Source organism: Castanea sativa, chromosome 11, assembly GCF_040712315.1.
Source record: "Castanea sativa cultivar Marrone di Chiusa Pesio chromosome 11, ASM4071231v1".
Taxonomy (NCBI): domain Eukaryota; kingdom Viridiplantae; phylum Streptophyta; class Magnoliopsida; order Fagales; family Fagaceae; genus Castanea; species Castanea sativa.
The window spans coordinates 21,880,173-21,897,446 of record NC_134023.1 but is presented as its reverse complement, the minus strand read 5'-3'; the positions used below and the strand labels follow the sequence as shown (position 1 = coordinate 21,897,446).

The following is a 17,274-nucleotide window of genomic DNA, read 5'->3' as shown; positions in this document are numbered from 1 at the left end:
TTTGTTTTGTTCCTCAATTTGTGTCGGTCAATTTAGATTTGCATACCTCAAATCAAACCAAAACAAACCCCTCTCTCTCTCTTCCCACTCGTGGGAGAGCGTGAATGGTACCTCTCTCCTCGAATTGACTCGTTTGTATCGGATAATTCTTACGTGCTCCGGGAGCAATGCTCCCTCCTCTCACATGAGGGGTGGGCCTCACACGTGGGTCCCACCATGAGACCCACCCCTCATGTGAGAGGAGGGAGCATTGCTCCCAGAGCACCTAAGTTTTTTCCCATTTATATCACATAAAAAGTATATGAAAGGACAAGATTTTGAAGACCAAAGGGCATACGTCCGTTGATTTTGGTGAACCTGCCAGACCTTTCATTCCTATATAGGACCAGGTAGTAGACATTGTTCAATAAATTACTAATATAAAGTAAAAACAGTCTCAGTATCATCATCATCATCATCTTCTTCTTCTTCTTCTTCTTCACATTGTTGTTCTCTTTTATGCTTTTTCCTGGAAAAAAAGGTTAAGTAATTGGAAATGTATATATCAAACAAGTATTAAAGATATTGCAATGCATGCATATAGTCCTATGAATAGAATAAAAAATGCCATTATTCAAGGAAGGTAGGCAGGAAAGTAAAGGTAGGTAACTACTTTCATTTAACTTGAAGTAAACCTCTTCTTCTACATATTTTCTATCATTTGAATATGACTTCGGTCATTCTTTTAACATTTTCTTACATGATTTTGTGTATTTCTTTGTTTCTTTATTTTTTTGACCAAGACTAAGGATACCATATTACAATAGACTCTCTTATTAAGCCAATAGTTTTTTTTTTTGGATAGTCTCACTTTTTCTTACTTTCATCATGGACGTGAAATGGTATTTATACTATTTTCGTATCTTATTCCAAGCTGGTTCTTTCATGCTTATTCCTTCATTGTTCTGTATTTAAAGGGCATTTGGGATTTTGGCACATAGACTGACTATACAGAAGCGAAAATGACTGGGAAAACCGAGTTGAAGAAGGATGAAAGTCAGGATAGAAGCTTAATAGGTTTGCTATCTTGGTCTATCAAGGGTGTTCTCAATGTGCTCTTTAATAATAACAGGTTTGTGGATGTGGATTATCATATGAATATTACTTTTATGCAATTGTTTTTTTTTAGCCAAATGTCAACGCATGTGGATGATAGAATAAATAATACATGAGTCATTATGATTGAAGCTAATTATTGTTGCACATAGGCATAGCTAGTTATACATAGCCTATGAAATCGTGTGTACGATTTCACGATTTCAGCTTGTGAGTGCATGCCACTATTTGTGATGATCATTATTTTGTTATTTTTGATAATGATTGACTGTACTGAAGTGAAAAAGAAACTAAAATTCTGGAGTCAATGGTGGAGAAGACTGAAACTAAAATTATGGAGGCAATGGTGGAGAAGACTGAGGTGAAGAAGGAAGAAATTCCGGGTAGAAACTTAGTAGATTTGGTATTCTCTTGGTCTCTCAAGGATGTTCTCAATGAAGATCTTCACAAACGCCAGGTTTGTCCACCATGAAGCACTCACCCTCCTCTGTCTAATTAAAATAAGTTTCAACACATGTGGATTATGATATGAATAATGTTTTCAGGTGGAAGGGTAATATTGATTTCTTTAAAAAAAAAAAAAAAAATCAATAATTACTAATGTACCCTGTCAAAGGTATATCACTTTTACTGAGAACCACCGCTACCACCACTTCTTTTGTGAGCAATTATGAAAATAAAGTTGTAAAAATGTTTTGTTCCTAGATTTATTATTAAAATCTATTGTTTAGCCAAATGTTTATGATAGAAGGAATAACACCTCTGACCAGAAGTAGATTTGTATATTAAACAGAATTGTTTAAAAAAAAAAAAAATGAAGTTAATCTAAAATTAAATTGACCGTATTTTATTTTTTCTTACTTTTTTTGTGTTGCTAAATCATTGCATATTTTGGTCAGACAGGTGGCTCTAAAACCTTTTCTAGTTAATAATCTTTGAGGAGTTAGTTGTATTAATATTTAATATTACTAGTCATTCCCTTTTTGCATATTAATATTGGTGGAGTATAAAGTACAACTAAGTCTAAGAGCAAAATAGGTCATTTTTATTCAAAGTTTGTATTTAGTTCCTTATATCTTGTCAAGTAAATAATGATAGGGAAGGAGAGCGTGCTATGACTAAATAGTATGACATCTAACTGTTAGACATACCAAATCGTTGGATTATTATGATTTGATTTAACTAATATGATACAAAATTGATTGAAACTCTTGGATGTGGTTACCTATTTATTCTGTATGTAAATTTTCATAAGGAGATATAGTGCTGCAATTATTTCATATCATGTAATGTTTATCACATTTCTACATGTGCTTATGTTTCCTCTGATTAAAATTATTCACTTAGGTGAGAAAGATCCCGGAGACATTCTCCTCGACCACAGAGTACTTGACATCATTCTGTGATCCACTTGTTGTAGAAACTCATGCTGACTTGTTGTCAAGCATGTCAACAATATCACAACCACATACACGTGCAATATTTTCTGTTAGGCAAACTGTGAAATGTGAACCACCCAAAGACCTCCTTTACCATGTTACACTTGAAAGTGTGAAATTTTTTGAGAATCATGGTGCGAGATATGAACCTGAAGTTAGAGACATCATTGCCATAACAGATGTAAGACCAAAATGCATTGATGATTTAGAAAGACCAAACAGGTCCTATCTTGTTGCTTTTGTTCTGAGCGTGAGACACGAAATATTTCTGACAATATTATCGTCAAAGCCTATCTTGTTTGAGCATGACAAGAACAAGACTCTTTATGTAGTTCCCTTGATAAATATGACCACAAATATTCGGATATGGAGGGCCTTGAACTCTAAGTTGGAAGGTGGGAACTTAAACATCATTCAGAATGTGCTACAATCTAGTTCTACGGTAAGAATTTTGGTAATTTCTTATTTCATATGGCATATTAATATTAGGCTTAAATTCACTGTTGTTGGTCCCTAAACTTTAGCATATGAGCAATTTTAATTCCTAAGTTCAAAGTGATCACTTTTAGTCCTTTAGATGATGTGTCCAAATTAAAAACTAACGCGGAATCACTACATAGGGACTAAAAGTGGTTACTTTAAGTTTGTTAAGGAATAAAATTGACCACTTCAAATTTTTTTGGGAACAAAAGCGATCACTTCAAACTTTAGGGAAAAAAATTTCATGAACTAAAATTTTGGGACAACAGTTACTTTGGCCTCGCTATTATTATTGGCAATAATGTTTTTTGAACTCCTTTATTTACATCATGTAGGATGCTACAAATTGTACTGCCTGCCTTATCGAAGAAGATTGCAGCGCTGCCTTTGCAGCTATTAGGTCCAGAATTTGCTCTTCTGATTTAAATGGCTCCCAAAAAGATGCAGTTCTTAGCTGCTTGGTAACTAGGGAATGCAATCATCAGAATACTGTCAAACTAATATGGGGCCCCCCGGGGACTGGGAAAACCAAGACAGTTGGTGTGCTCTTATTCTCTCTGCTTAGAATGAAATGCAAAACACTTACATGTGCCCCAACTAATACTGCTGTTTTGGAAGTGACACAGCGGCTTCTAAAGAATGTGATAGGATCACTTGAATATGATACTTATGGGCTTGGAGATGTGGTTTTATTTGGAAATGGGAAGCGAATGAAGATTCTGGATTGCCATAACCTCCTCAATATATTCCTTGATAATCGAGTTAGCATACTACATGAATGCCTTGTTTCATCATCCGGCTGGAAAGGTAGTTTAACATCAATGAAATGTTTGCTGGAGGACCCTAGACGGCAATACAATTTGTACTTGAATGACATAAGGATAGAAAATGAGGAGGAGAAAACTGAAGACAAGAAGAGCAAGAAAAATGTGAGGAATGTTATTGTTAAAGCCCTAAATGAAAACAAAAACAAGAAAAACAAAGGACAGGTGGTTGACAAATGTGATAGTCATTTATCGTTTGAGGAATTTGTTCAATGGAGATTCAATTGCATTTTACAGCGTTTGAAATATTGTAATGTAAATTTGTGTACACACTTACCGACTTCTTTTATTTCATTAGAAGTGGTAAAGAAGATGAAGTTAGCTCTTGATTTGCTCACATCTCAAGAAACATTGTTGAGTAATGTTACTGTTACCGACAAAGAATCAGAGCAAGTCTCTGAAGAAAATGATCAAAGATTTGGTCACTTGATGAAATATAGTTTTGTGAGAGGAAATTGCCTTCGGATACTTGGAACAATTCCAAAAAAATTCCCTGTTCCAGACTTTAGAGATGAGTGGGAGATTAAAAAATTCTGCCTAGAAAATTCTTGTCTATGTTTCTGCACTGTATCTAGCTCTGCTAAATTGCATGAAGTAAAGACTCAATGGGAAGTACTGGTTATAGATGAAGCTGCTCAGCTTAAGGAATGTGAATCCACCATTCCTTTACAACTTCCTGGCCTCCGCCTCGCTATTCTCATTGGGGATGAGCGGCAACTTCCTGCGATGGTTAAAAGCAAGGTTTGAGTTTTATTATTATGACTTTCTGGATGTTTGTTAGTCTTTAAAAATTATTAATAGAGTTTATGTATCTTTAAAATTTGCTTTTATTAGGTTTCTGAGGAAGCTGAATTTGGAAGAAGTTTGTTCCAAAGACTGGTATTGCTAGGAAAAAATAAAATCCTTCTTAATGTCCAGCATAGGATGCATCCATCCATAAGCTTATTTCCAAATAGGGTGTTCTATGAAAATCAGATTTTGGATGGCCCCAATGTCAAAGAAAGAAGGTATGAGATGCGTTTCCTTCAGGGAAATATGTTTGGCTCCTACTCTTTCATTAATGTCGCACATGGAAAAGAGGAGTTTGATTACAGCCATAGTCTCAAAAATATGGTTGAGGTTGCTGTAGCGTCTGAGATAGTTGCAAGCCTTTTCAAAGGTGTGTCTAAATTTACAACTAATCGTAGTCTCAATTTTGCTGAAATGTTATGCTAGGAATGTTAATTATGGTTAGCTTGATGGTAGATAATTTAATGAGTTCAATAACTCTCTTTTTTACTTGTTTCTCTTGCCATTGCTAAAGAATCCGTTCGCACAAAGAAGAAAGTTAAAGTTGGTATCATCTCACCATACAAGGCACAAGTCGATGCAATTGGAGAGAAGGTGAAAAACTACAGTGCTGATTCTAATGATGACTTCTCGATTAGTGTTCGCTCTGTTGATGGTTTCCAGGGTGGTGAGGAGGATGTGATAATTATCTCAACTGTCAGATGTAATATGAATGGAGTAGTTGGTTTTCTTGAAAATCATCAAAGAGCAAATGTGGCACTAACCCGTGCAAGGTAACACATTATAGACTTGACTATGGGCAGCTCAAACATATTTTGGGGCTTTGATAGTTTTTGCAATTAATAGGCACGGTTTTACTCTACAGGCATTGCCTTTGGATATTGGGAAATGAAGCAACTTTAACTAAAAGTTGCACTATTTGGAATGAATTAGTCATTGATGCCAAGAAAAGGGGGCGTTTCTACAATGCTGATGCAAACAAGAGCTTGGCTCAGGCTATTACAGTTGCCTTGGTTGAGCATAACCAAATACACATTTTACTCAACATGGATTCCTTTCTGTTCAAAGAGGCCAAATGGAAGGTATGCTGATTCAAAGTTTTCTCCTCATATTTCAAATGATACATCAACCGTTGTCTTTGTTATTATCTGCTTCTTGAATATTAGGATTTGAATTCCATATTCCTAGATTATTAATGTTAGTGTTGTGATTAGGTTCAAACATTAATCAATTGGTGTCTTACTTCATTTTTGTTTTTGTTTTTTTATAGGTCTCTTTCAGCAATGATTTTTTGAAATCCATGTCGAGAGTGAAAAATGCTAAGACTTGTAAACAAGTGCTTACTTTATTGGAAAATCTAGCAAATGGATGGCGTCAATCACACAGGAAGAAAAACCTCTTTTTTAATCGGGGAACTTCTTCCCAATTATTAGAGCAGTACAAGGTCAATGGGTTGCTGAATCTTGTTTGGACAGTAGACATCCTCAAGGAAAATTCATATTACATTCAAATTTTGAAGGTCTGGGATATTTTGCCATTATCTGAAATACCAAGAGTAACAAATCATCTTGATGTCTTATTTGAGAATTATACTGTGGATAAGATGAGTCAATGCAAATACAAATCTCTCAACGGGTATGCATTTATCTGAATTTATGATTTGTCAATTAGCTTTTAGTCAAATTTTTTTTTTTTAACTGTTGTTTCTGAAGCTAAATGGTGAACTTTTCCCCCCCTTCTCTACAATCCATTGGATCTTTGACCTATGGGAAAGCAACACATCCAACTCACCTCCAAGCGACATTGAAGACTTGTAAAAAGTGGAAGCAAAGGCACTGTTACAGAATATGTGCCTTGGGCTTGCAGGGTGCGGGAAAGAATAAAATCAAAACTTTTATGTTGCTTTCCTCAAACTTGGAAAAAAAAAAGTATCTAACTATTAAGATGTATAGTCGGATATGTTGACCCTCACTCAACATTTTATTTGCTATAGGTGTTTAGTTGTTCCAATGAGATGGTCAATTGACTTGCGTAGTTGTCCTGAAGTTGATCCTCTGCTGTCACTGTCAGAACCATTGGCTTCACTCAGCCTGAGGGATGATTCAGAATCATCATCTACAACTGATATGTAAGTAACAATTTCAAATTTTCAAATATTATTAATTAGTCAACTTTTCTTAAGAATAGCTTAAACAAATTAAAACAAAGAGTATGCATTAGATTATCAAATGGGAGTTACCATGCTGTTGGAGTAATGTGAACTAGCTCTGCTACTTGCCAAAATAATGACACCGAAAATATTGTGACCAACAATTGCTAGTGGATTTAATTATAGTCCCATAATCCCCCTTTACTATATATATCATGACACATCATATCCGTGTGTCATGCTGGTATTTGCAGATATCCCTACAGAGGACTTACATATGTTTAAATACTAGGGGTTTTCTTTCCTTTAACTTGTTTTGTGGAACTTGGCCAATTGGAAATTCTCTAGGTTACACAGTATTAGATTCACTAAATACTTTTCATAATAGCTTTCTCATTATCAATATAATTCCAAATTTGTGACAAATCTAAATATCATCAGTGATTACTATTGTTATTATTACTACTACTACTTTGGTGTGCAACATTATAATTTTTTCTCTTTATATCCCTATTTTGCAAATGATATTTTGAGGTTTCAATATGCATAATCAGAACTTTGTGTCATTTTTTTGTTACTTTCCTTCCTATGAAGACAAGATATGCATATTTAATTGAAGGCTGGTTTGAAGGACTAACGGTTTCTCCTATGAATGATATTCAGAAATAACTCTACTATGGGGAGAGGTGTTGTTAGGAAATGGCAAAGAAAGTTGCCTAACAAGTAATGAGGTAGGTTTACATTCTTTATTTTTAACATATATTTACTAATTAATCATTCTGTCAATATTGGAATTAAAAAAGAAGTTTGAAAATGTTAAGAGCCTTTTATCTTTAACTTTAAACAAATATTTACTAATCAATCATTCCGTTAGTAATGGAATTTAAAATGAAGTTTGAAATTTTGAGAATGAGTGCCTTCAATCTTTAACTTTTAATATCTTGGATTCCTGCTTTCTTGGAGACATCTATAATTCTCACTTCTTGTTCTATTTGGATGCAGGCTTTTAGCGGCAGTGATGCCTCAGAGGAAGGTTATAACCATCACCAGCCTGAAATGCTTCTTACAAGTTATACGTTTCATGCAGATCTTAACTACAGTCTATGCACATACATTTGTTCTTCTTTCTTATTCTCATTTCTTTGTCTTAAGTAATGAAAAACTCAATGCTGCAATTCTATATTTTAAATATCGTAAGCATTAGAAAGTATTTCAATTAGGTAGTATCACTGTCCTCTGCAATATTTTCTTCAGGTTCAACCTGAATGACTTAAATTTTACACCCAGAAAACAAAACTATCAAAGGCCCTTGAAAATATCTGTTCGAACAATTGCTACCGGAAACTATCAAAGGTCCTTGTAAGTAAGAAAATAAAATTACTTTCAATGCTTAACTGGATAAATGAATTAAAGTTAAATTCTATTCAAGTTCATCCGACTCTTCTTATTCTTTAAGAAAAAGCCACATTGTAGAACCTAAACAAGGAAAGACTACTCCATTTTAACAATATACCTTCTCCGTATCCAACTTCAGTGCCATATACTTATTCTTCCTCTTCAACTATGGCTTATGTAAAGTTGAAATTTTATAACTAAATCATGTTCTCACAAGATAAGTGGGTTATCTCCTCTTACAAAGCTTAAGTCAGAATTAAAATATCCACAACCCCTAGATGCAGGGAATCAAGCAAAACAAAGTCCATCTGGTGCTTAGCTCCCATCCTAGCTAGAGCATCTGTGTAGTGCACACCTTTTTTTTTTATATAAATAAAATTGTGACTTAGGAGATTTTATGTTTGGCACAATCACATGCTCGCAAGCCCCTTTTAGAAAAAAAAAAAAATTTGTGGTCTTCATCTTGTACATAATAAAAATTATTTTAGGAAGCCTCAAATTCTGTTCATATATTTGAAAGGTAATAATCTATATCTATATCTATATCTATATTATATATTACTAAAAGCCAAAGTGTGACATTAATTGTTGTTAAGCTCCTGTCATGCCACATCATCGCCACATCATTCGCCACACAATTATTATTTATTATTTATTTCTATTTTTAATATATATCTGTAAGGACACAGTTCGAACTCCCGATCCACAATCAAAAGGGAAAGGGCTTGAAAGACCTTTTTACAATAAATTTGTAGAAAGTGGGCTTAAAATCTAGATTTCAAAGGTGGTTTAAATAATAAAGAAAGAACGGGTTTTGGGCCCAATGGCACAAATAAGGAGTTATCTGTAAGAATATGAATAAAAGCTTCTCCTCAGATACAATCCGAGGATAGTTTATAATATTGCTTCTTAAGGTTGATTACAATTGTGGATCGTCAGATTATCATATACTATTCTTTCTCTTTTCAAAGAAAAAGTCTCCCCTCTTCCGAAGGTCACTTCTCTTATTTATACTTCCTCTTCCTCCCCTTCTCATCTTCCACCTCATGGTTATAACGCTGGTTTTAGATACTTGTCTCATCAAATTTCCCTTAAGTCCTCTAGGGTCAGGGATCAAGTTCCAAACCTCATGCTCAGGTCTCATTTCTCCATTAATGCAGTCAGTATATCAATTGCAGAGTCTTTAATGTGTGGGCGGTGGTAGCAGCTTTACCTTAGATATTCCACCGCCATTTCTATTGTCCTCCACGTGTACTGTGTCTTCCCGTAGCCATAGAAATTTCTATAACATAGCCTGGGGATATTAAACCTCTCTTTCTATTACCTCGGCTTTACTATCCGAGGACAAAGCCTTCTTCGGACATAATTATTCATACGTTATCACATCTTTACATAGCATTTTCTTTACGAGGTACATTCACACACCTCTAGATTATTTGATGTCCTCGGATTGGGCTTTTAGCCCAAGAGATACTTTGGGCCATCCTTTATAAATTATTGGGCCCAATAATCCTACAATATATATATATATATATATATATATATATATATATATATATATATATATATATATAAATAGATTATTGACTTTACATATTCATCTTTGTCGGTTTTAACATTTATATATATTTCTTTTTTATTTCCAATTTTCCTATAATTTTTTTTTACATTCACTTATTTTTTAAATATTTACACTTTCTTCAACCTTTCTTCTTCCATTACCTTTTCATATCCCCACAACCCTCTACTTTAATATTGTTATTCATCTTTCCCTTCGTCTTCTTTTATTTATCTCTTCTTATCCCTTCCCCCTTACTATAAATTTGTCACTCTTTTCCATTCTTTGCATAGTTTTCTCTCACAAAAAGGTTCTCTCTCTTTCTCTCACAATGTTTTGGTGGATTATTATTTTTTATTGCATCTCCACTTTAGGTTGATAAATTTTTGTATTTTTAAAAACTCTAAATTTAAGTTGATATGATATAGCTTTGTGTTTTAAGTTATTATTATTATTATTTCGCTCTTCGATTGTTAAATTTTATCTGATTACATTATAAAAAATTAAAGATAGCAGATAAAAATAAAATAATATTCCATTACATAGCATAATTTGGATAGTTTAGTGTTTGTTGTTATATCTTTTAATTTGTCTTATTTTTTTCTTCTCTTCTATTTTACTCAATATTGAAATTCAACCACATCCTTCTTATCATTAAATTATTTATATTTTCTCTCTTTTTGTCTTAAAAAATTAAAAAATGTAATATTTTACTTAAATTCAAATAAAAGAAAATTGTGTTCATCAAATTGTACTAATTTTTTTTAACATTTACACTTTCTCCAACATTTCTCCTTTTCTTTACCTTTTCATATCCCCAAACTTTCTACTTTGATCTCACTCTTACTCTTTCCTTTTATCTTCTTTTATTTAGTTTCAGCAATGATTTTTTGAAAGCAATGTCGAGAGTGAAAAATGCTGAGATTTGCAAAAAGGTGCTTACTTTGTTGGAAAATCTTGCAAATAGTTGGCATCAATCTCTCAGAATGAAAAAACGCTTTTACCATCATGGAACTTTTTTCCGATTATTTGAGCAGTACAAGGTCAATGGGTTGCTAAATCTTCTTTGAACGATTGACATACTTGAGGAGAATTCATATTACATTCAGATTTTGAAGGTCTAGGACATTTTGCTATTATCTGAAATGCCAATACTGGCAAATCATCTTGATGTCTTATTTGAGAATTACACATTGAATAAGGTGAATTGCTGCAAACACAAAAGTCTCACTGGGTATGCATTTATTTGAATTCACGCTTGTCAATTAGCTTTTAGTCACCTTTTTCCTTAATTGTGGAAGATGTGATTTAATTTTTATCTAGAACTTCCATATGACGTTGAGGTGTTAAATTAAGGATAAGGATGACGTAAAAGACTTGCGCATGTTGCTGGTACTAGTTAGTTGTGTTCATTAGTTGTTGAATGAATCTTTGCTCTCAACTAGAAAACTGAGAACCCCAATTATACATTTCATGCAGATCTTAACTACAGTCCATGCACATTTGTTCCTATTTCTTATTCTCGTTTCTTGTTCTGAAGTAATGAAAAACTCTAAGAAATGGGACACAAGAAATGCAAATTCTAGAACAGCTTTCAAGATTATCTTGTGCATAATCCTAACAAGTTATGAGGCTGATAAAATACTGGCCAAAATTGTGTTCAATGGCATCTTCCCTATGCTGCAATTCTATATTTTAAATATCGTAGGCATTAGAAAGTATTTCAATTAGGTAGTATCACTGTCCTCTGCAATTTTTTTTCAGGTTCAACTTGAATGACTTGAATTTTACACCTAGAAAACAAAACTATCAATGGCCCTTGAAAAAAATCTGTTTGAACAATTGCTACAGGCAACTATCAAAGGCCCTCGTAAATAAGAAAATAAAATTACTTTCAACTAGAAAGTAAATTTATATCTGTTGCTGGTACTAGTTAGTTGTGTTCATTAGTTGTTGAATGAATCTTTGTTGTCAACTAGAAAACTTTGAACCCCAATCATTCTTTAAAAAAAAAAAAAACAAGAACCCCAATCAGGCTTTTTTTTTTCTTTTGAAACCATCAAATCCAGAATAAATTAAGATAATCAATACAATAGAAAATTATACTTCACTAAAACTAGCACTAGTTTATGATACATTGCCAAATTTCCACCGATTTCACTGCCAAGCTGGCCCTCCTGAGAGTTACACAATGGCTAATATAACGAAAGAATTGGCTAATATATATATACATGATGTAAGAAAAAAAACTATGTAACTAACTCCCTGTTTTGGAGGGAAAATCTGTTATAAGAAACTAATCCTACTCAATTAACACACTTGGACTTAAAGCTATAACTAATCTCTAATTCTAATCCACCTGCCAACAAAACTCCAAGTCAGTGTATGAATTGTTCATGGAATTACTTCTTACAATTCTGCACTTGCCAAGGCTGTTTCTATCATGTTTACTTGCTCACTGCATTTCCTAGTTGCAGCATCAATGCTTGCCTCTTCATTGCACTTTCCAACAATAAAACCTTGCCGTGATCTTTGCTTCATATTTTCTTTCAACAGTTCCTGCTCTCCTTCTTCCGCTTCTTGTAAAGCTTCTCAAGAACACGCTTAGCCTCACACAGGGGGAAGTTCATCAGATCATAATAATGTGGTGCTATATCAATTATCCATTCACCACGAATATCTGTCACCGTCCGAATGTAATTACTATTTGTTTGAACATCTTCATCATAAATGACCCACTCCGGCTTGTGATCCAAGCAATTCGATGGATGCAAGTGCACCACTTGGTTGTCCTTCACTGTCAAGTAGTGTCCAGTACGTTCCAGGTGAGCTACCTGCATGAAATATCCTGCTACCATAGCCTTCCTTATGTTGATGTAGTAATCACGGCTGTTGAAATCAGTGCTGCACAACCTGAGGTTAAACCTGGCCATGATACGCACGAGCTGTTGTCTAACATTATCAGCAGCCTTCAACACCCTTTGGTTGACGAAGTTCTCATAGCACCATAATGGGTCCTCGTTGTTTTGCTTGTATGCATGGTATACATTCAACAGCGTGAGGTGATCTCCATCGATGTGCTCAAACCTAGCTTTTGCTTCATCAGCAGCTTTCTTAGCCTCCCTAGGCCTGACAAAGCAATTGGGTACTGAAAGCATGGCAGAAATTGATAGAATTTCGTTTGAACAGTTGAACTCAGGGCTAACTACGAGCATCTTTGACATCTGAGGATCCAATGGAAATTCACTCATAATTTCGCCAAGCTTTGTCAGATTTCCATCATCATCTATCGCTCCCAGGTAATTCAAAGCCTCTAAAGCCCGCATCAATGTCTCTGGAGCAGGGGCATCCATAAAATCAAAATGCACTAGATCATTTATCCCCATTTTCTTCAAAGTAAGAACCGTATTTGCAAGGTTTGATCTCAACATTTCTGGATAGGTCTGTGGTTGAAGATCATTCTGGAAACTTTTCTCGGTGTAAAGTCTAAAGCATTTTCCAGGCTGAGTTCTTCCAGCACGCCCTGATCTCTGGTGTGCACTAGCCTTAGAGATTGGGGATACCAACAACGATTCTACACGCACTCGTGGGTTATAAACTTTTTGTTTTGCAAACCCAGGGTCAACTACATACACTATACCATCAATGGTCAAAGAAGTTTCGGCAATGTTTGTTGACACCACAATCTTCCTTCCAGCAGGACCACCCTCTTTCACGGGAGGCGGAGCCGGTTCAAATATCTTCTGCTGCATAGCCGGAGAAAGAGAAGAATACAAAGGCACTACTTTGACAGGTCCCACCTTGTCACCCATCTTTGCTACTTTTTTCGTTATTTTTCGACATGCATCTTCTATCTCCTCCTCGCCAGTGAGGAACACAAGTACATCTCCAGGAGTTTCCCTCGTATGAATTTGCACAACTGTTTGGATTGCTGCATCCAGGTAGTCACTTTCAGGCTCTTCAGTGTAAAATATTTCCACCGGATGAAGCCTCCCAGGAACTTTCATAAGTGGTGCATCAAAATAACTCTGAAATTTTTCAGCCTCAAGAGTAGCACTCATTACAACTAGCTTCAGGTCAGGTCTATTTTTCGACACTTGCTTCAGAAGTCCAAACAGAACATCAGTTGCCAACGTTCTTTCGTGAGCCTCATCAAGAATTATGACCTTGTAGCGTTCCAAAAGCGGATCTGTCATTGCTTCTCTTAAAAGCATACCATCTGTTAAATACTTCAAAACTGTTCTTGCACTGCTGCAGTCTTCGAAACGGATGCTATAACCAACCTCTTCTCCGATAGGTACGTCCATCTCTTCGGCAACACGGCGAGAAACAGACATAGCGGCCACCCTACGAGGCTGAGTGCACGCAACCATCATCTTCTTGCGCTTATTTGGAGTTGTTTTTATATCGATCGCTTCCAAAACGAACTGAGGAATCTGAGTGGTTTTGCCACTACCAGTCTCGCTGACTAGGATGACAGTCTGGTTAGACTTGAAAACTTGCCAGAACTCTTCTTTTTGGTGCCAAACAGGCAAGTCTCTCCGCTTCACCAAAATCTCATAGTATCTCTGCGAGTACGGCCTCCCCGTCCAGCTATTGATCCCAGAGGACGAGAAGCCGCCGCTGTTTATTTTGGTGATCTTCGACTTGTCCACCACGTCCAACAAGCTCACCTTCCTCTTCCTCTCCATTCCCATCAATAAACACTAATCCTAACAGTACGGACCGCACAGAACTCTATTGCTCCGATTCGAATTCGAAGCCAAAAAAAAAAAACCCTAGCTATGAGATTTTAGAGCGAGAGAACTTAGGGTGAGAGTGAGAGAGAGTTATCCTATAGGAATGAAAGTATGTATCTACTTCTATTTCGCAACTTCGCCTTGTGGTATATATAAGAACATGACCGACTTACGGTGAGAGATAGAGTAACCGACTTAATCGTTCTTTGCTCAAAAAATAAAAACATGACCGTACGGTTCAATCCACTAATTAACTTCCAATCCAAATCATATTGGGATTCCTTTTTCTACGTGGATAAACAGGATTTTAATAGTAAGAATAATTTATTATTTTCCATAAAAAATACCTTTTGATTTAATAAATTAAAATTTATAAATCAAGGGTTCAAGATTAAAGGCTGAGTTTGGATAGCTGAAGGCGTCTAACGTTTTGAGTGTTTTGCGTTTTTTACTCTCTTTTTTTCTTCTTCTGTTGCTGCACGGGTCAGGGGGACAAATGCTACTATTCATGTTACTGTTCATGAACAGTAGCTACACTTTGTTGACTTTTCATCATTTTTCAGTATATCTGTGGGTCCCGTGTACTGTTCAAGGGACCCACAAACTTCACTTTTTGAAATTTTTTATTAAAAATGAGTCCTACGGTACTATTCACATATTTAAAAATTATTTTGTTACAGTGTTTTCAGTTTTCAGCAATAAGCCCTATTCAAATGGGCCCTAAGTTCCAAAATCCTAATAATGCTAGAAACCCTTGAAAACAAAATCCTAATTTCATTAAGAATAAATTTCATTAAAGGATTTCAATCTTGGTATGTCTTCATATAAACCACAACATATAAAACACTTCAATTATAACATATGGATTAACAAAAAAAAAAAAATTATAACATATAGATTCAATGGAAACAACACGTTTATAAAATGGTCAACAAACATAATTGATGATATATTGTCTTATCTATATCTAAATCTATATCTATATATTATATCGTTTCATATATTATATAATAAAAGTTAGGCTTAGAAGTTGTGGTTACGCCAAGTTGCCAAACTGCAGAAAATTTTTTAAATTTAAAAAAAAAATAGATATATATATATATATATATATATTTTGTTCTTATCTTTTTCTCTTATAATTTCTAAGTTTATAAAAATTTTAATTGGATTATAATGCAAATTCTAATCTTTTTATTATGAATTTATTTTTTACTATTTTTTTACTTAATTTATTAATCTATTTTTTACTTTTTTTTTTTAACGAATACTTCTTATAACATTAGACTTCTATAGCTCTATTAACCTAAACGCTATATATAATGTTCCTAATAGATATATACTTATTTCACCATTAAAAATGATGGCGATCTTATTAAGCTACAGACAAAACACGTCAAATGTTACAAAGTTGATATTATAGAAATGAAAATTTAAAACTATCATACGAATATAGAATTCTAATCCTTTTATTATAAATATATTTTTTACTATTTTTTTTTACTTAAATTATATTACTACACGTAAAAATAAACAGCAACGTTACTTTTTTTCCTTTTTTTTGGATTTTCTCTTCACATGCTACTTATTTTTTATATTTAGATTTTAGCTTCACACTTACACACATTAATTTATAGATAAAAACAACTTCTTATTTGTTCTTATCAACTATTGCTTTAACACTAATTTTTAAATAAAAATAACAACAATTTTTTACATACTTGCTAATGCTATCTCACGAAATTTTAAAGTAAAAAAAAAAAAACCAATGTGCATAGTTAGGAAGAGTTAGACATGTGCATGAGTTGGAGAGTTATATACTTATATCTATTTGATTATTGAGATAAAACCGATCTTCATTGTGAGTGAGTTATAGTATAATAGTAATTCCTAATTAGAGTAAATGGGTAATCTATTATGTATATTTATCTACCATATATATAAGCTAATAGAAAATAAACGACTTCACAAGATGCAATCAAGCAACTTTACAAGATGTGCAATCATGCAATAAGACACAACAAGAGCTTATGTGTTTATGATGCTATTTTGTTTAACATTAGCCCAGAGGAGATTTAGAGTACAAGGAATAAATCTCAGGCCAAATCCTCTATTGACTTTCAGGAGTTAGTTTCAATCATGCTTATTTTCCTTTTCTTTTTCTAAATGTTATGTATGTTGTTAGACTCTCTTTTTTTTTTTTTGGTTATTTTTTTTATTCTAAACTTTCAATTACCCTCTTGGAAAAATAAGGTAAATTTAGATATAATTCTCACTCTTAAGGACAACCATTCAATTCCCATTTAAATAATTTTTTTTCTCTATTAACTCTACTTATAATTTTTTCTTTAATGAAAATTGTTGTATATTCATTATATGATTAGTTATTCCATTCTAACATTTTGTCTTTCTTAAAGTAATCATTTTTAGTCACATATAATCATCATCTCAGTGTATTAAATTTGTCCTTAATTGTGTGTAGTATTACTATCAGAGAGTCAAAATCTCCTTTATAAGTTCAAAATTTTTAATTTAATTTTTTAAAATAAGTAATTTAATTATATTATTGAAATAATTTGTTTAATTTACATATACTTTTCTATTAGAGAGATGCTACATCTACAATATTTTCACAACAAATCACAGGTGGTTAGTTGCTATTGGTTTAAATTTGAACTTAACACTAAGATTACTTTTTTGCCCCAATAACAACAACCAGTAACAACCTGCCACTTAGAATTTGTTGTGAAAATGTTGTGAATATATCATTTCTCTTTCTATTAAGTTGTGCATTGCATAGCTATAACAC

General features: G+C 33.8%; 2 protein-coding genes across 2 annotated transcripts in view; one reads left to right on the top strand and one right to left on the bottom strand.

The window, feature by feature from the left end:
- Positions 1–7,503, top strand: part of LOC142614507 (uncharacterized) — a 36,409-nt gene extending 28,906 nt beyond the window's left edge. Inside the window, exons 3-12 of the mRNA XM_075787032.1 lie at positions 957–1,111; positions 1,375–1,552; positions 2,443–2,976; positions 3,350–4,579; positions 4,673–4,997; positions 5,142–5,400; positions 5,493–5,709; positions 5,898–6,262; positions 6,621–6,755; positions 7,440–7,503. Of these exons, the coding sequence (XP_075643147.1) occupies positions 1,002–1,111; positions 1,375–1,552; positions 2,443–2,976; positions 3,350–4,579; positions 4,673–4,997; positions 5,142–5,400; positions 5,493–5,709; positions 5,898–6,262; positions 6,621–6,755; positions 7,440–7,503 (3,417 nt within the window). The 5' untranslated portion in view covers positions 957–1,001. The remainder of the gene's footprint in view (positions 1–956; positions 1,112–1,374; positions 1,553–2,442; positions 2,977–3,349; positions 4,580–4,672; positions 4,998–5,141; positions 5,401–5,492; positions 5,710–5,897; positions 6,263–6,620; positions 6,756–7,439) is intronic.
- A 4,366-nt stretch (positions 7,504–11,869) lies between these two features.
- On the bottom strand, positions 11,870–14,426 carry LOC142617537 (putative pre-mRNA-splicing factor ATP-dependent RNA helicase DEAH2). Its single transcript, XM_075790435.1, has one exon. It carries the CDS (start codon positions 14,424–14,426, stop codon positions 12,279–12,281), a length of 2,148 nt encoding a protein of 715 aa, XP_075646550.1. The 3' UTR covers positions 11,870–12,278.
- Between the last annotated feature and the right edge of the window lie 2,848 nt (positions 14,427–17,274).